The sequence below is a fragment of the Lynx canadensis genome, chromosome E3 (assembly GCF_007474595.2).
Source record: "Lynx canadensis isolate LIC74 chromosome E3, mLynCan4.pri.v2, whole genome shotgun sequence".
Lineage (NCBI taxonomy): Eukaryota > Metazoa > Chordata > Mammalia > Carnivora > Felidae > Lynx > Lynx canadensis.
The window spans coordinates 23,760,889-23,779,701 of record NC_044318.1 but is presented as its reverse complement, the minus strand read 5'-3'; the positions used below and the strand labels follow the sequence as shown (position 1 = coordinate 23,779,701).

The window sequence follows — 18,813 nt, the reverse complement described above, 5'->3', positions numbered from 1 at the left end:
TGGTTTGGGTCTCTCAGCTCATAAGTTCGAGCCCCATGTCGGGTTCTGTGCTGACAGCTTGGAGCCTGGAGCCTGCTTCGGATTCTGTGCCTCCCTCTCTCTCTGCCCCAACCCACTCGCATTCTGTCTTTGTCTCTCTCAAAAATAAACATCAAAAAAAAATTTTTTTTTAAAAATAGCAAGACCTCATTTAATCAGTTTGGGGGAATGGGATAGTTTCCTCTAGAAACTGAAAATGATTAATGAAATATTACCTTTAAAAAAGTTTCTTTATGGGGCGCCTGGGTGGCGCAGTCGGTTAAGCGTCCGACTTCAGCCAGGTCACGATCTCGCGGTCCGTGAGTTCGAGCCCCGCGTCGGGCTCTGGGCTGATGGCTCAGAGCCTGGAGCCTGTTTCCGATTCTGTGTCTCCCTCTCTCTCTGCCCCTCCCCCGTTCATGCTCTGTCTCTCTCTGTCCCAAAAATAAATAAACGTTGAAAAAAAAATTAAAAAAAAAAAAAAAGTTTCTTTATGAAATCTAAAATGTGTTATACTGATGTGCAGGCAGCAGCTTACACCAATTAAATCAGAATCCCTAGGGACAAAAGCCCAGGCATTAAGTACTTTTTAAGGCTCCCCAGGCAGTTCTATTGTGAAGACAAGATTGACCACCAGTGCCCTAGGTATGGCTTCTATCCATTGCTGTAACTCTAACCTCTGGGACCAACAATAGAGTCTCTTCACTTTTATTTCCTGGAGCACTTCAGAACACTGAAGACAACCATCATGTGCCTCTTCTTCTCTTTAATCTTCTCTCTTCGGTGTGCAACAAATATCTCTAATTCATTTACGTGCTCTGCTGGTCTCTAAATTATGGTGAAATAATCCAAAAATTCAATTCCCAGAGCACATGTACGCCAAGAGACATGTACAAGGATGTCCACAGCAGCATGATTCATAGCATCACGAAACTGTAATCATCCCAAAAGTCCACCAACAGGAAATGGATAAAATGTAATATATTCATATAATGGAATACCATACAGTAATGAAAACTATAGCTGAACCAAATATTAATGAATCTCAGCAATAATGTTAAAGAAGCCAGATATGAAAAGAATACATATGATTCCATTTATACAATGCTTAAATGCAGGCAAGACTAAATTCCATTGTTAGAAATCAGAATGGAGGGTGCCTAGGTGGCTCAATCGATTAAGCGTCTGTCTCTTGATTTCAGCTCAAGTCATAATCTCAGTTTCACGAGTTTGACCCCCACATTGGGCTCTGCCCTGACAGTGCAAAGCCTGCTTGGGATCCTCTCTCTATCTCTGCCATTCCCCCCATTCATGCCCTCTCTCTCTCAAAATAATAAACTTAAAAAAAAAACACAACACAAACTTATCAGAATGGTAGTTACCTGTGGGAAAAAAGGAAGGGAGTGGTATTGGGAGGGATACAAAGGAGGTTTTGGAGTAAAGGCAATGTTCAATTTCTTGATTGAATGGTGATTTTCAGATGTTTGCTTTGCGTTAGTTTATAAACTCTGTATTTGTTTGGGATATTTTCCTGCATGTATACTTCGAAATTTGAAATAAAATATGTTTAAGATTACCATGAGGCCCAAGATATGAAAATTCATTATAATCCTACAAAGCTTCACACACAGGGCAGAGACTTACCTGTGACTGCTATCCAACCCTTCCATTCCTCTTTCGACTCTGGAAGCAAGCTATCTGGGTTCAATCCCAGCTCTGCCTCTCACTAGCTGGGTGACATTGGGTGCTTGTTTCCTCAGCTATAAAATGTAAATAATGGTACCTGCTATCGATTAACTGTGAGGACTGAAGGAGTTAAGAAATATAAAGTGCTTAGAACACAGCCTGGAACATAGTAAGCACTCAGTAAATAGTGGTTGCTGCTATTACTCTTCCTATCTGGCCACAGGGTCTCTGTTGATGTGCACGGGAGAAGCTGGGGTGTTTCCAAGAAGGGAAACCACCAGGAGAAGGGAGGGGGTGGAGAGAAAGAAAAAAAAAAATCCTTTCTTTCTCTCGGAGTGCCTAGGTAAAGGGAAATGCAGATTTTGCCATCGGTCACATGTCCAGTCTGGCTCTCGCCAAGAACCCGGGGAAAGTAGGGGAACAACAATTAGACAGGAGCATTTCACCACTAAAAAAGCTTTTTATTACAAAACAAATTCTAATAAAATCAGGCCTGGTTTTCAACCCCACCTCTGGGTTGAGGCCCCTAGGATGTGATGGGCTGGGGGAATTAGGGGGTGGTGGGCACTGAAAGAACAGAGCAGGCTGGCCTCCCCTCATCAGTCTCAGCTGCTGCCTCCTTTTAGAAAGGTCTAGAAGAGCTCTTCCAAAGCCCTTTGAGAGAGGCACCATCCTTCCAGCCAGGAAGGACCACTGCTCACCCCAGACCCTAGCAATGCCGCACTGCAGGATCCAGGAGGTCTCGCTGACTCTCAGCAGAGGCCACCCAGGGTCACTCAGCCTGGGCGATGGCGTAGGAGAGCAGCCACAGAAGCAGAGGGCCCAGAATGAGGACAGCAAGCCAGACGGCAAAGCTGGCCAAGATGAAGTTCCGGGCCCGGGCCCCCCAGTGCACTGCCTCCTCGGACCGGCCTGCCTTATGCCGCTCTTCCGCCTGTGGGGGCAGGTTTTTGGTTAGGTTCTCCCCCTGCTTCTGACCCAAAGTACCCATTGTCCCACACCAATCCTCCATCCTTGTCATGGCTCAAAACCTGACACCCAAACCCCTAACCTCCCTTTCCAATGTCTATCTCTCAAGCCTCATCTGCAAAGCAAGTACCCACTCTGCTCTGTGTACTTCTCCAAGTAGCCATTGTTAGCTCACAAGATCACATATGGGAAAGTACTTTTCAATCCTTTTATTCCCTATCTTTTTCTACTCATCCCAGGTTCATTCAGAATTTGGAATCCTCGGCAAGAAACAATGAGCTATCTTGGAGTATTTAGCCCCGCCCCCCCACCTCCACGTCCAGTCAAACAACACTCCATTCGTATTAGCCCCATGAATCTCAACTCTCTCATTATTAAGGATTCTGTTTATGATTTTGACCTAATGAAGCCCAGAAATTCTCATGATGATAAGAATACAGTTTCTGATAATTAATATCCAACTAGGATTGAGAAAATTCCAGCATGATGTTTAAGTTATCCCGTGTGGCCTTTCAAAAGGTCCATGTGCAGTTTTGGTTAGGTGTTTGGAAATGGTGAAGCCCTCTCCAAAACTCCACAGCTTCTTCCCAACTGCTACAGATCACTCTAATCACTGCTCAACTGCCTCGAGTTCTGCCCCTTCCAATCCATCTTCCATGCAGGCCTTGAGAGCAGATCTCACTGAAACACAAGCCTGACCATGTCACTCTCCTCTCCAAAAACTCTTGAAAGTACTCCTCAGGGGGCGCCTGGGCGGCTCAGTCGGTTAAGCGGCCGACTTCGGCTCAGGTCATGATTTCGCGGTTCGTGAGTTCGAGCCCCGCATCGGGCTCTGTGCTGACCGCTCAGAGCCTGGAGCCTGTTTCAGATTCTGTATCTCCCTCTCTCTCTCTGACCCTCCCCCGTTCATGCTCTGTCTCTGTCTCAAAAATAAACGTTAAAAAAAATTAAAAAAAAAAAAAAGTACTCCTCAGTACTCTGAAGATAAAGTTTAAACTCCAAGCACAGCATTGTAAGCCCTTGGGAATCTGGGCCCTCTGGCTTCATCTGTCACTATTCCTCAGTGGTCCAGTCATGCAGAACTAATAGTCCAGGTACACACTGTTCCCTTTACCTAGAACGCCCTTTCACCTTTAGTCACTCATTCCCTAAGGTTATTTTCCTGTCACCTACTCTACTATACACATGTGTGTAATCACACGTACGTACACTCCCTAGCTCCCCAAGTGCCTTGTATTTCCTCTGTCACAGTACTGATGACCTGCATTCCAGTCATAATTATCCATTTTCGCAGTTCTCTCTTTCATTAGACGGTGAGCCCTTTGACAGCAGGCCCAGAGCCAAGCTCTGACAAGTACTTAGTAACTGTGTGATCACTGTAGATATAGATCAGATACACCAAACCATTGCCTAACTACACCCACCCCCCTGCTCCCATAGGAATTGCATTCCTCACCTTGATGGCAAACACAAGGGCCACGACTCCCAGGCAAGAGCAGCCACAGATAATGCTAGTAGCTGCCAGGTAGCGGAGGCGGAGCCAGCAGCAGCGGATGGGGGATGGAGAATGAGCAGCTTCCATGTTGCTCACCAAGGTGTCCACTGCCTTCTCCTCGTCCTCCATCACCTGTGGGCGATACAGTCAAGGTACTTGTAAGCCCAACAACTGAGCCATTGGCCTGGCGTGCTCAGACTCCACCCCTCTCTCTGATCTGTCCTCGTGACCTAGCCCAACTGTCAGGTAAGCTGCCTTATGCGGAATTCCTCCAGTGAGTGACTCATAGACCAAGAGAGGAAATGTGTGGCCAGAATCCTTTTTTCTCAGCCCAAGATTTGGAGCCTTTAAAGGCAAGCTGGTGTGAATATCGCATTATCTGTTTTGCTGTTTTGACATGTAGGGGAAAGGAAAATGACAGGAGCACACTGACAAGCAGGAGAAAAACCATCTCAAAAGCTGCTAGGAATCAGACTATATAAATCAGTGACTTTAAACTGTATTTCAGAAGGCTTAAAATTTCCTGAAGTTCCTCAGAGGCTGCCCCTGAATATTGAGGGGTCACAAAATAGCACCCTAAGCCCTATACCCCACTTTAAGCAAAGCAATCATTTCATGTGAAAACACGGTGGATGACAACACAGGGATGGGGGAAAGGAAGGGGAAAATTATCCATTCAAGCTTTCTTTATAGCTGAGGACACTGAACACCAGAAAATCCTTACCTGCGTAAATCAGGGCCTCTTTTGCTATGCTGACTCCCTGCTACCTCTACTCTCCATTTTAACCCAGGACCAGTCTGACCTCATAACCCACACAGAAACCTACATAACGATGCCTTGCTTAATCACTTCTCATTCCCCTAACTTCTCAAGTCCTCTGAGCTCTGGCATCAAACCACCTTTCCACCCTCATCTCCAACCATCCCCCTACATCCTACACAAAACAGAACCATTTGCAGTTCTCTGAACACAAGTAACAAAGGATAGATGGAAAGAGGAAAGGCAAGATAAGAAGAGTGCAAAGAATCTCTACCACAAGGCTGAAGAATGGGTATGGGAAAAGAACTGCTGAGGTAAACACAGATGTAGTCATTAGGGGGGAATGCAAAGAGAGGGTCCAGAAGTGATCAAAGGAAACGTAAAAATGAACAGGGGCTCTTACCTGGCTATAGGCCTTGAGGGACTGTGAGTTTCGGCTCCTGCCTCAGGTTTGATTTGGCTTGGGTGGAGGAGCTGACTCAGGTCTCCAAGCCAAGCCCAGGGGTGGGGTTGGGTGGCCAGCCACCTCCTGAAAAGCCCCAGGAGCTCGGAATGGGGTGTGGCTGACTCAAACTAGTTTGGCTAGATGGAGGGAAGCAAAAGGGGGATGGAGCAACTGGAGGTAGGATGCCTGCCTTCTGGAAAAGGAGTGAAAGCACCTGAGCAAGAGGAGTAAAAGCAGGGGAAAATCTGAGGCATCAGAGAGCTCTGAGGGAAAGTCCAGAACTAAGGGAATAGGAGGAGAGAAAAAGTATGAGTTGGAGTGACTTAAAACTGAAACTTTAGGGAAAGACACCCTACCAGATCAGATTTGCCAATCTTCCCTCCTCTTGGGTGATTTCTACCTCAAAGACACATAATTCTGGGTTACAGATCAGGTACTAGGGTTTTGGCAAGAACAAGAGAGAGGAGGAAAACGATGCCCAAGTTCCCACCCAGCCCTCCACCAGACCAGAAAATCAGAAGCCTCCTTACGCGGATGCTCATACAGAAACTAAGTTTATTATTTTTTCTTCTTAAAAAAAAAAGAAAAAAAAAAAACTCATGGTAGAGAAGAAGCCCCTCCCCCTTCCCCTAAAGGTGGGGGCTGTGAAAGATAGCTGGGGAATCAAGTACAAGGGGGTGGGGACAGAGACTATCTTGCCACCCTTAACACTGCCCAGCCTTGTGGGGTGGAAGGGAAGGGGGTATATGAAGAGCCCCGTTTCCATGACAACCAGTTGCCTACCCCCTACTTTGGTGGAAAGAAGGGAGAAGGCCCCTATGTCTCCCTGGAGGCTTTCCCCCTCAAAAGACTTCAAGTAGTGGTTAACAGAGTCAGGCCTGGTTGTGGAGGGAGAGGGGCCATGGCGGAAAGCCCAGGTGGAGGGGCAGCCCACTCACGTCTTGGCCTTGCGGCCTCTGTGACTAACGGTAGGGCCAGCCAGGTGGGAGGGGGCACTGCTGCGCAGGATACGCTGGTCCCCTTGGTTGGTGGCCCCACCAAGTCGACGGGGGCCAGGCCGGCGACGTAGGGTCCCATCCCCTTCCTCTTCCTCGCCTGAGGCTTCAGCCTCAGACTCCTCTACAGAACCCTCAGGTCCCAAGGGACTCGGGGGCTGTAGGCGGCCCCGCTTTGCCAGCCCAGGGCCCCCGCCAACTGGGGCCCCTGCCCGTTTGCGAGGCACCTTCTCAGTCTCTAGTGGGGGAACTAGAGACCCTGGACGCAGCCGGGTAGAGCGCAGTTTTGGAGCTAACGAGACCACAGGAGGTGTCAATTCTAACCCGCCTGGCCCACTATCTGCTAAATCCAGGTCATCCTGAATTACAGCCACCACCATGGACCCTTCACTCTTTCGCCCCCGCATTCCCTCTGCTTCAAGCCGCAAGCGGGCCAGGCGGGTGAGGGGGCGGCTTCCATCCTCATCAGAGGAACTACCCTCACTCTCCCCCTGGCCCTGGGGTTGCCGCCGCCTCCCCAATCCACAGCTCTCGAGGACAGAAGAGCTGTCACGGTCCAAGACAGGGAGCTGGCTGGGCCGAGGTGATGGTGGATTCTTGGGAGGTCGACCCCGTTTCCGCTTGGGTGGGGATGTTGAAATGGTGAGATTGGTGACAGTGTTGGCGACAGTAGCAGTGGGACAGGCTAGGAGTGGTGGGAGTGGTGGCAGGGGAGGTGGTAGCGGGAGTGGCTGTGTCCGGCTCTCTAAGTTGCCATCCCCTGGAGAGGAAATGGTCCCAGGAATGGGCAAATCTCGTGCCTTAGGGGGCCGCCCACGCCTTCTTTTCTCCACAGGTGATAGGATGATGGGCTCGGGTCTGTGAATTGGCTGGGGTCCAAGAGGCTGGGACCCAGGACTAGGCTGGGGTCCCAGGACAGGCTCCGCAACAATAAGGGTCTCAGCCCCAGGGACTGGGTCAGCCCCATTGGTTTTTCCCTTAGAGGTGGATGAAGGTACCTCATCCACCCCTCGCCCAGCATCTGCTGGAGACCTGTTCTTCTTGGGGGGCCTCCCCCTCCGACGTTTCACAGCAGGAGGGGTGATGGCAAGAGGTGCCCCTTCTCCGTTCTCTGGGCTGCCCCCACCAGTCACCCCCAGCTCAATGCGACGGCGAGCTATGAAGGGTTGCTGGGTTGGGGTGGGCAGTGTGGATGGGGGAGCAGCTTCACAGGGCCCACCGGTGGGAGGTGAGGATTCTGGCCCCGACATGCTGCGGGCAGATGGGCTTCCCGGGCTGGTACCAGTCTCAGAGACCCCAGGCACTAGGGTGCTGGCAGTTCCCCGCTGCTGTCGCCGTCGCCTCACCAGTTCCTTTTCCTCTACCACAGTCACTAGCCGTCCCGGCAGCTTGCGAAGCACTTTGGGGCCTGGAGGCTGCCCTGGCCGACCAGCCCCCTGACCCCTAATTTCTACATCAGCACTGGTGCGACGCCGAGGGGGCCGGGCAGGTGAAGGACTCTCAGGTGAGGAGGTGGCCGAAGATGAGGTTGATGGGGCTGTGACCTCTGCTGGAACAAGTTCCTGTGGCTTCTCTGGGCTGGAGGTTGGGGTCTGGGCCTCCACCAGCTCTTCTGAGCTCTTGTCAGCCTCCAACGGCTCCTGAAGTAGCTCATCAGATGCTGCTGAAGGTGGGAGCTCCAGCCCATTGCTCTCACTCAGACAGGAGGGCACCTCCTCACCATCAGGCAGCACTGTGAGGATGGTCCCCTCAGCAGGCTCTGGCACTTCCTGCTCTTGACCGTTGGGGACGCTGTCAGCCTCCAGGGTTGGGCTAGGTGCAGAAGAGGCGAGAGAAAGGTTCTTCTCTGACATAGGCAGGATCTCAACAGCAACTGGCAACAGATCCTTAGGGGGCACAAGAGTAAGTGGGGAAGTCTCGGAACTGGCCATATCAGCCAGCTCCGGGGACTCGGTGGATGCCAATGCTTGTGCACACAGTTCTGTCTCAGGCCCCAAGCCCAAGGGGAGGTTGGTGACTGGGGGGGAGACGGGCACAGAAGGTAGACCAAGCAGGAGAGGAGAAGAAGGAGTTGAGAGAGAGGTTTGGGCTGGAGGTGGAGTATGAGCTGGCGGAGGTGTACAGGCAGGAGGAGGGGTACAGGCAGAAGAACAAGAGGGAGGAATCTGTGAAGGGGGAAGTGGAGGAGAAGGCAAGATATGAACAGGAAGCATGGTTATTGGATTTGGGGCTGAAATGGGGATTGGGGCAGGGATTGGAACAGGGATTGGGGCAGGAATTACAGCAGGAGCTGAAGCTGGAGTGGGTCGAGGCCTAGGTGCTGGCCGGGGAACTCTCTCCCTGGCAGGGCTGCAGCGTGGGGGTGTGGAAATGCTGCGGGTATGATGGGTGGATGTGACAGGAGTGTGGTTTGCCCCTTGAGTCTCAGCCCGGGCTCCACGAAGACGTTCACTGACGCGAGTCCCTGGCCTTTCAGGGGCCTTGGCCTTCTTACTGCGCCGGTGACTGCCTCCACCAGTCCCACAGGAAACCTCATCCCCAGCCCCTGGCCCCTCCTCCTCCTCTTGGGGTAGGCGGAACACCTCCTCCTTGGCTTGGTCCAGGTCCTTGCGGGCAGCTTCCACTTGCTCCTACCAACAACAGAGCCCGAACAGTGGGTGGTCAGAGGGAGGCAAGCAGACTGGGACTGGTTAGAAAGAAGCCAACTTCCCACTTCTATCCTCACCCCCTAGAAATACTCACTTCTGCCTGCTTGAGCTCCTCTCGGCTCACCTCCTCCAGTGAGGCTTCCAGGAATTTCATGGCATAACGCTCAATGGGGGTCAGCTGTGGGAAGGAGAAGCAGTGATGAACATAGGGACTTGGCAACCAGGGCCCATCACCCTTGATTATTTTCACCAGGGAAGATAGGAGGAGGATCACAAGGTCCAGAGGAAGAAGCTGAGAAGGGTGAGGTTAAGAACTAGTGGGTCTGCCACTGACCTGTTCTACAAGGGCAGCAATTTCCTGCTCAGCCCGGGACATCTCTTCATCCTCAGCCCCAGGCCGGCCAGCCTCCTCTCCGTCACCAGCAGGAAATCCATCATTCTCATTGAATTCTGCAAGCTCAGCCACCTGTTCAGCTTTGGCCTGGGTGGCCGCACGGATATCCTCTTCATCCTCTGCCCGACACAGTGCCTGCAAGGATGTGGGGAAGCAAAAAACCACAGAGATTAAAGAACTTTATATCCTGTAGTTCGATTCTGGCAAGAATCTAAAGCCAAGTTTACACCAAACCAGGTTTACAACAGAACTCAACTCTCTTCTGGGCCCTCAGAGTTACCAAAGCAATGCAGTATTTCCACATAGGATGAAACAGATTTGACTTGGTGGCCCACCAGTGACGAACTGTTTTTAGAAACCTCTAGCTCTGCTTCCTTTTCCATTCAAGTCAGCCTTAGATCTCCTTTAAAAAAAAAAAAAACAAAAAAAAAAACAATCCTAGGCTGCCTGGGCAGCTCAGTCAGTTAAGTGGCCGACTTCAGTTCAGGTCACGATCTCGTGGTCCATGAGTTCGAGCCCTACGTCAGACTCTGTGCCAACAGCTTGGAGACTGGAGCCTGCTTTGGATTCTGTGTCCCTCTCTGCCCCTTCCCCACTTGCCCTCTGTCTCTCCCTCTCAAAAATAAACATCTAGAGAAAAAAAAAAAAAAGTCCCAGGGCGGCCCGGGCAGCTCAGTGGTTAAGGGTCCAACTTGATTTTGGCTCAGGTTGTGATCTCATGGTTTTGAGACTGAACCCCAAGCTGGACTCCACGCTGGGCGCAGAGCCTGCTTAAGTCTGCCCCTCCCTTGCTTGTGCATGTGCACTCTCACTCAAGATAAATACGTGAATAATAAGAATAAAAATAATTTTGGGGCGCCTGGGTGGCGCAGTCGGTTAAGCGTCCGACTTCAGCCAGGTCACAATCTCGCGGTCCGTGAGTTCGAGCCCCGCGTCAGGCTCTGGGCTAATGGCTCAGAGCCTGGAGCCTGTTTCCGATTCTGTGTCTCCCTCTCTCTCTGCCCCTTCCCCGTTCATGCTCTGTCTCTCTGTCCCAAAAATAAATAAACGTTGAAAAAAAAAATTATAACAAGAATAAAAATAATTTTAAAGAGCAGTCCCAGAGGAGCGCCTGGGTGGCTCAGTCAGTTAAGTGATTATGGCTCAGGTCATGCATTATCTCAGTTTGTGAGTTCGAGCCCCACATCGGGCTCTGTGCTGATTGTGTAGGATGTGTTAGAATTCTCTCTCTGCCCCTCCCCCAGTGGTGATCTCTCACTCTCTCAAAGTAAGTAAACCTTAAAAAAAAAAGTCCCAGAAAGCTTTAGTTTTTATTTATTTATTTTTTTAATGTTTATTTCTCAGAGAGAGAGAGAGAGAGAGAGAGAGAGGAGTGAGAGAGCGACCATGAGTGGGGGAGGGGCAGAGAGAGGGAGACACAGAATCCAAAGCAAGTTCCAGGCTCTGAGCTGTCAGCACAGAGCCTGATGCGGGGCTTGAAGTTGTGAACTGTGAGATCGTGATGTGAGCCGAAGTTAGACGCTTAACCCACTGAGCCACTCAGGTGCCCCCAGAAAGCTTTAAATACACAAAAATCCCCAATTCTTCTTTGCCTCAAGATCCATCTTGACAACACACTACCACATCTTGTCTTTTCCTTGAAATGAATATCCAGGAATCTCATACCAAAGTCACCAAGAGATGCAACCTAGTGTGCTCAGCAATGGGGGCAAGGCACTTGGTAGGGAAAAAACATCTCCATGGTCTCTACTACTTCTGAAAAAATACAAATGCCCAGCCCTTGCCCCCCAAAATCACAACTTAGTATATTCTGAGATGGGGTCCCAGGAATCAATCCTTTAAAAACCTCTCAGGGAGCCGAGGGGGGAACGCCTGGGTGGCTCAGTCAGTTGAGTGTCCGACTTTGGCTCAGGTCATAATCTCATGATTCGTGAGTTCAAGCCCAACATTGGGCTCTCTGCTGTCAGCACAGAGCCTGCTTCTGATCCTCTGTCTTCCTTCTCTCTCTGCCCCTCTCCCACTCCTCTACTTGTATGCATGCACTCTCTCAAAAAAAAAACAAACATTAAAAAAGAACATATTGGGGCACCTGGGTGGCTCAGTCAGTTAAGCGTCCGACTTCGGCTCAAGACATGATCTCACAGTTCATGCGTTGGAGCCCCACATCAGGCTCTGTGCTGACAGCTTGGAGCCTGGAGCCTGCTTCAGATTCTGTGTCTCCCACTCTCTCTGCCCCTCCCCCACACACACTCTGTGTCTTTCTCACAAAAATAAACATTAAAAAAAATAACATATTAAGGGGCGCCTGGGTGGCGCGGTGGCTTAGGTGTCTGACTCCTGACTTTAGCTCAGGTCATGTTCTCATGGTTTGTGAGATTGTGCCCCATGTCAGGCTCTGTGTGGACAGCACAGAACCTGTTTGGGATTCTGTCTGTCCCTCCCCTGCTTGCACAGGAGCACATTATCTTTCAGAAGTAAATAAATAAACATTAAAAACATTTTTTTAATATTTGCCCCTGTCAGTAGAGCATGAGACTCTTAATGTCAAGATCATGAACTCAAGCCCCACATTCAAGTGGGCATGGAGCCTACTTAAAAATAAATTATTTTTAAAAAAAGTAAATAAAATAAAATAGTTTTTCGGGGCACTTGGCTGGTTCAGTTGGTGTAATGTGTGATTCTTGATCTCAGGGTCATGAGTTCAAGCCCTATGTTGGGTGTAGAGCCTATTTAAAAAATATTAAAAACCAAAAAGCTTTCCAAGTGATTCTACTATGCACTGGTGTTTGAAAAATAAGAGGTTACACCACATAGAAAGCACTTCTTACATCCATTATGCCATTTAAACCTCAGTTACTTCCTTCTCATTAACTTTCAAAAAGTGGAAAGTGAGACTCATTAAGATTAAACACACTTGACTTAACAAACACAATTATTAACAAGTACTGTTAGAATTCAAACCTGTAACTGAGGAGTCCAAAGCCTTTTTTCTATGAAATCTTATGAACCAATAAACAATCTACTCCCAACCATCAAAGGCCAACAGTAGGGGTGTGCCTGAGTGGCTAAGTTGGTTAAGCTTACGACTCTTGCTTTCAGCTCAGATCATGATCTCATGGTTTGTGAGATCAAGCCTTGCATCAGGCTCTGTGCTGACAGCAAGGAGCCTGCTTGGGATTCTCTCTCTCCCTCTCTCTACCTACCCCTCCTGTTTGCCCATGTTCTCTCTCTTCTCAAAAATAAAAATGAATAAACATGAAAAAGAAAAAAAGAAAGAAAAGGTCAACAGTAATCTGGAAAGCAGCAAAAACGTCCTTTCCCCCTACAAAAGCTCAATGGGCTGAGAAACCATAGACATCATAACTATTAGCTCTGCTCTATAGATTGCCCACTCTTTTTTCACCTGCTCTAGGATATGGGTCTGCTTGCTGGCCACAGTCTCTTCCTCCTCTTCAGGGGCAGAGGGTACAGATGAGCCAGGTGGCTCTTCCAGGGGCATATCAAACAGCTCTCGGATGGTCTGCTTTGGAGAGAACAGAGGAAGAAGTGTCAGCCAATAGAATGCTGGGCCCCGGTCTACAACTATGAGATGACAGCTCTTAGAAATAGTCACAAGTGCCACTAGTTGAAAAGGCAGGTAGAGGCCAAAGCATCCTCTTTAATAAGCAGAAGTAATTCTCTCCTCCATAGGCTGGAAGATCTTAGTACCTGTTTAAAATAGGCTGTGGTGAAGTTGCCTCCCTCAATGGCCATGTCTCCCAACATTCTCTTTTGATTTGCCTTTTTTAGGATGTTCTCCTCCACTGTCCGTTCACTGATGAGTCTAGGGAGTGATGAAGGCATGTGTAAATAGCCAAATACGTTAATAAAACCCTATCAGTAAAGAGGATACAACATGAGGGAAGACTAGGCAATACCTGTAGATGTGGACATCTCGGGTCTGGCCAATCCGGTGACAGCGATCCTGGGCCTGAGCATCCATGGTGGGATTCCAGTCGCTGTCATAAAAAACAACAGTGTCTGCTCCTGTAAGGTTTACACCCACGCCCCCACTCCGAGTTGAAAGGATAAAGCAGAATATGCGTTTGTCTGCATTGAATCGTTCCATCAAAGCCTAGAGAAAAAAAAAAAAAAAAAAAGGCAGTATTAGGAGACAGAGGCCCAAAAACAGACCCAAGGCTTAGTGGGGCCCCTTCTGGAAGACAGTAGCTGAAGTAAGCCTTTGAGGGCTACAGATGCCTGGGTTACCTGTCTCTGTTCAACTCTAGTAGACCCATCCAGACGCAAGTAGAGGTGGCCGTGGTAGGTAAGAAACTGTTCCAATACATCCAGCATTCGAGTCATCTGGGTGAATATGAGCACCCGGTGGCCCTCTGCCTTGAGCTGTCGCAACAGCACTGCCAATGTTTGCAACTTCCCTAAAGAAATATGAACGGGTACAAGGAATTTGCTATAAGCTGGAATAGGGAGAACACTTAGTACTGAAAGGTTGTAGTTGAAAGATAATAAAAGCTTTAGGCCAGGGTTTCAATTAGCCTAGGAGATCAAAAATTTAACTTTATTTTCTTCCCTTAAGGAGTCCCCTCTTTAGTCTGCTCTTTTCTTGGATCTAATTTCTCTGGGTCTAACCAGAGGTAGGATAACATACAGACCCATGGGGGAAAAAAAGCAATCCTCAATGGTGGTACTACAATCCTTAGGTACTACAATGAATTATGCCAGCTGAAACAGATAGATTTATAGGACAAATGTCAACAACACCAGCTGGCAGTCATGGCTAACATACAGGGATTGAAGAGCACTGAGATCAGAACCAGGGAGAGAGGATCTTATGAGGTTATCTAGTTAAACCTCCCATCAAACATAAAAGTTAACTTCTATAACATTTCTGATTAATCATTTTGAATGCTTTTAATAGACTTTCAATTGATCTACTCTAAATGGGTTCATACGTTACAAAATTATTTTTTTTACTAAAATATTTATCGAAGGGCGCCTGGGTGGCTCAGTCAGTTAAGCACCCGTCTTAAGTTCAGGTCATGATCTCATAGTCTGTGAGTTTGAGCCCCACGTCAGGCTCTGTGATGACAGCTCGGAGCCTGGAACCTGCTTCCAAGTCTGTGTCTCCCTCTCTCTCTCTGTCCCTCCCCCACTCATGCTCGGTCTCTCCTGCTCTCAAAAATACACATTAAAAACAATTTTTTAATATTAAAAAAATAAAATGTTTGAGTACACATTGATAAAAATTTTTGTTGTCTGATGTTCTAAAGCATTTAAGAAATTCCCAAAAAACGTTACTACAGGAATATTAAGGGGCGCCTGGGTGGCTCAAGTCCGTTAAGCGTCCAACTCTTGATTTGGCTCAGGTTGTGATCTCACATTTTGTGGAGCTCTGCACCGACAGTGAGAAGTCCGCTGGGGATTCTCTTTCTCTCCTCTCTCTCTCTCCCCCTGCTTGTGCTCTCGCTCTCAAAAGTGAATAAACACTTTTATTCATTTTTGAGAGAGAGAGGGAGAGAGGGGGGAGGGGGAGAGGGAGAGGGAGAGGGAGAGGGAGAGGGAGAGAATGAGCAGGGGAGGGGCAGAGAGGGAGACACAGAATCTGAAGCAGGCTCCAAGATCCAAGCTGTCAGCACAGAGCCCAGAGCAGGGCTCAAACTCACAAACCATGAGATCATGACCTGAGCTGAAGTCAGACGCTTAACCAACTGAACCACCCAGGCGCCTCAATGAACATTTTTTTTTAAAGAAAGAAATATCTCTGCAGCGTTGTGGCAGAAACAATTCACTCCTGTGTCCAAAAGACATTCTTGCTTAACAGAACCTGATTTAACACTGTGGACACCTGGCAGAGAGCCCTTGATCCCAGAGAGCCCCAACCAATCCTACAAGATAAATCATGATTGGTCTAAATGAGCCACAGTTCCTCTTTGCCATTTCCCTTTTTTTAGTGATTAATCTAGGGATGGGCAAATGGCCCAATTCAAGCCAATGAGTTGTGAAGCACAGTCAGTGGGGAGAACTCGGCCCTCCACCCCCCAAAAAAGAGAAACTTGCTTAGAGTCTTTGTCTCAACCCCTGCTTCTTGCTCAAAGCATTGCTGTGCTCCCTGGAGTTATGGCAGCCATGGTAAGACCATTAAGAAATAAACATGAGACTACAAAGATAAAAGCTAAGGATGATAAGCAATGGAGAAAGACCAGAAGGTTCCTGGGTCCATGAAAACACCAGTAAGCTGAGCCAGTCATAAACCACTATTCTCAGAATTTCTCATTAAGTAAACACTAAATGTTCTTGTGGTTTAAGCCACTATTGGTCGGTTTTCTCTTACTTGCAGTCAAATGCATCCTAACCAAAACCAAGAAAAAAGTTCCTTGTGTTTTCCCAAAAGAAAAACTGGTTACCATGCAGTCTTGTACCACCACACACCTTTCCCCACGAATCTGAAAACTCTGTTGTACTATCTTATCTGTCACTGTATCCCAAATGGTTAGCAAAATACAACAGATATTCACAAAATAATCACTGAATCAATGAATAAATGAGTTAGCACACATTTTCAACTTTCACCAAATTCACAAATGCCAAGAATATAGCATAAAGGCCTACATTTCTCTGTCTTGCCTATAAGCATAACCTGAACAACTGTCTAATGTTTAATGAAATTCACAAAGACCTCATGTACAGCAGCTCTCTGAAGTAGCAGTATCGCTACTAAAAGAGGGGAAGAGGTCAAGGGATCCTCACTGGACAATGAACTTACCACAATCATACTGGATGAGCCTCAAGTCAGGGAACTGGGTGCGCATGTTACACACAATACGATGCAAGGGGCGAGCCCGGGGCCAGAGCTCACAGGCCAACTGCTCCTGGAAGGCTGCCTGACGTGGGGCCAGCCAAGGAGGTGGGTGGCAGGCATGCAGGGAAGGGGGAGGTGCCTCCACAGGAGGCATGACAAAGATGAACCTGTGAAGAAAGAAGGCAAGCAGCATAAAAGGTGGAATTCTGAAAGGCCCCAGAAGTGCACCTTCACCAGCCCTAACCACTACATCCACTCAGAGGCCCCAAGACCCGCTTCCCATTAACACTTAGCCCTGCCAACCTCTCAATGATTTCTGACAGCTGGTCTAGTCGTTGCTGGGGAAACAGTACAGCCTGGCGGGCAGCCTCGGTATAAGTCCAAAAGGTGGGGTGGCTGGGGCCAGGAGAACGAGGGCCGATGGGGCTGGCAACAGGTTGGGGCAGGGTACAGAAATCCAGGACTTCAGTCCCATACACAGGTGCCAGGGCCCCATGAGCCTCACTAAGTTGGAAAATCCGTTCCAGGCGTTCAGACCGCTGCCGCTTCCGCTTTTCCTCCAGAGAGTCCTGGGATGAGGAAAAATACACACACACACAGAAAAAGTAATCAGTATCCTCACAGAAAACCTGACCATTCCTCCCCAAATTAACCATAACTGATGTAAACTGTAAGACTCAAAATTACGTTATGTTTTTAGTGGTTTTCCAAGTTGTCAATAATGAATGTTATACCTCTCATAAGGTTAAATGAAGTAACTTCTCTGCAAGAAAAAACTGATCTTCCCTTGTATGCTACCAAAGCAGAATGCCTGAATATTTAAAATTAAGACCTGCATATCCAACAAGCTTATAAAATAGAGGATTTCTGAGAATTTTCTTAAATAACTCTGCAACACTCAAGTTAATTTACTTCCTTGAAGTGGATCCAAAACAATTATTAAAAGCCTTCCTCAAATTCCTGACCAGGACACAGAGGGGCTAATCAAATCCATGGCAGGTTTCTGCCAAGGGCCAGACTGGAATGGGGTAGGATGGCAACAGCTAATCAGACATCTAGGTATCATCACCCTAAGAGAGAAAAGGGGAGTGCCCTGGCAGATAGGAAATCTATAGAACTTTGATCCAGTTCTTCCCCATCACTAGCGTTTTCGGTTTCACAGGTTGTGACAGAACTCTTTTCTGCAGCACTTACCACATTTGTATGATTCTTTGATTAATGTTTTCTATCCACGAAACTGTAGCCCCATATTAACACAAAACATATTTGATTTTGCTATTCTCACCCACTATCTAGCTGTTATCTGGCACCTAGTAGGCTGTCAATAAATAGTTGTTATTAGAATGAACAGATGAAGGAGGCTGGATCCTAGCAGACAGTCCTGAATAAAAGTAGTGTCCCAAATTTCCCTTCTTGACTCTTCCCTTTAAACTTGACCTCTTGGCTCCTGGTGATCAAAGTGAAAAAGGAAAGCATCCTAGCAGAACAGGCCAGGGTCTCAAGAGTAGTAGCAAAGAAGAAAACATTTGCAAATCATATTTCTGAGAAGCTATTTGTATTCAGAATATATAAAGAATTCTTTCAAATAAAATAAAATAAAATAAAATAAAATAAAATAAAATAAAATAAAATAACCCAATTAAAAAGGTCAGGGGTGCCTGGCTGGCTCAGTCAGTAGGGCATGTGACACTTGGTCTCAGGGTCTTGAGTTCAAAACCACATTGAGTATAGACATTACTTAAAAAAAAAAAAAAAAAAAACAAGTAATTCAAAAAAATTATAAAAATTTAAAAAATAAAAATCAGGGGTGCCTGGGTGGCTCAGTTGGTTAAGCATTCTTTGGCTTAACTTTGGCTCAGTCATGATCTCGCAGTTCATGAGTTCGAGCCCTGCATCAGGCTCTATGCTGACAGCTCAGAGCCTGGAGACTGCTTCAAATTGTGTCTTCCCCTCTCTCTGCCTCTTTCTTGTTTGCACTCTGTCCCTCAAAAATAAACATTAAAAAAAATTAAAAATAATGCAAAGGATCTGAATATCTAACATTTCTTCAAAGAAGATACACAAGGGCCAACCACTGAAAAGATGCTCAACATCATTAGCGATAGCGATTAAGAAAACACAAATCAAAGGGGTGCCTGGATGGCTCAGTTGGTTAAGCATCCAACTTCAGCCTAGGCTGTGATCTTGCAATTTGTGAGTTTGAGCCCCATGTCGGGCTCTGTGCTGACAGCTTGGAGCCTGGAGCCTGCTTCAGATTCTGTCTCCCTCTCTCTCTGCTCCTCTCCTGCTCATGCTGTCTCTCTCTGTCTCTCAAAAATAAATAAATGTTAAAAAAATTTTTTTTTTTTTTTTAAAGAAAGGAAACACAAATCAAAACCACAATATACCATTTCACATCCACTAGGATAGCTACGTTGGCAAAAATGTGGGGAACTTGAAACCCTTATATCCTGCCAGTGGGAATATAAAGTGGTACAGCTGCTTTGAAAAACAGTTTGGTAGTCCTCAAAGAGTTAAACACAGTTACTATCTGACCCAGCAATTCTGTTCCTGGCATACATCCAATAGAACTGAAAGCATATGAAAGACACAAAATCTTACACA

General features: G+C 47.6%; 2 protein-coding genes across 5 annotated transcripts in view; both read right to left on the bottom strand.

Annotated features, from left to right (window-relative positions):
* Positions 1–2,144: 2,144 nt before the first annotated feature.
* On the bottom strand, positions 2,145–5,802 carry TMEM265 (transmembrane protein 265). Its single transcript, XM_030300619.1, has 3 exons — positions 5,332–5,802; positions 4,130–4,300; positions 2,145–2,638 (listed from the first exon to the last, which is right to left on the bottom strand). Exons 2-3 carry the CDS (start codon positions 4,295–4,297, stop codon positions 2,477–2,479), a joined length of 330 nt encoding a protein of 109 aa, XP_030156479.1. The 5' UTR covers positions 4,298–4,300; positions 5,332–5,802; the 3' UTR covers positions 2,145–2,476.
* Positions 5,803–6,038: 236 nt separating this feature from the next.
* The window catches only part of LOC115504009 (Snf2 related CREBBP activator protein), a 35,890-nt gene continuing 23,115 nt past the window's right edge, over positions 6,039–18,813 (bottom strand). For all 4 annotated transcript variants that reach the window (XM_030300604.1, XM_030300606.1, XM_030300608.1 and 1 more), the window contains 9 exons: positions 16,513–16,778; positions 16,174–16,376; positions 13,659–13,828; positions 13,328–13,524; positions 13,119–13,233; positions 12,814–12,933; positions 9,351–9,545; positions 9,111–9,194; positions 6,039–8,998 (listed from right to left, as the gene is read on the bottom strand). In XM_030300604.1, the coding sequence (XP_030156464.1) occupies positions 6,308–8,998; positions 9,111–9,194; positions 9,351–9,545; positions 12,814–12,933; positions 13,119–13,233; positions 13,328–13,524; positions 13,659–13,828; positions 16,174–16,376; positions 16,513–16,778 (4,041 nt within the window). In that variant the 3' untranslated portion in view covers positions 6,039–6,307. The remainder of the gene's footprint in view (positions 8,999–9,110; positions 9,195–9,350; positions 9,546–12,813; positions 12,934–13,118; positions 13,234–13,327; positions 13,525–13,658; positions 13,829–16,173; positions 16,377–16,512; positions 16,779–18,813) is intronic.

Coding starts and splice junctions, on each gene's coding strand:
- TMEM265 (XM_030300619.1), bottom strand. CDS start 4,297: ATGGAGGACGAGGAGAAGGCAGTGGACACCTTGGTGAGCAACATGGAA. Junction 2,639..4,129: donor CCCTTGTGTTTGCCATCAAG/GTGAGGAATGCA, acceptor CTGCCCCCACAG/GCGGAAGAGCGGCATAAGGC.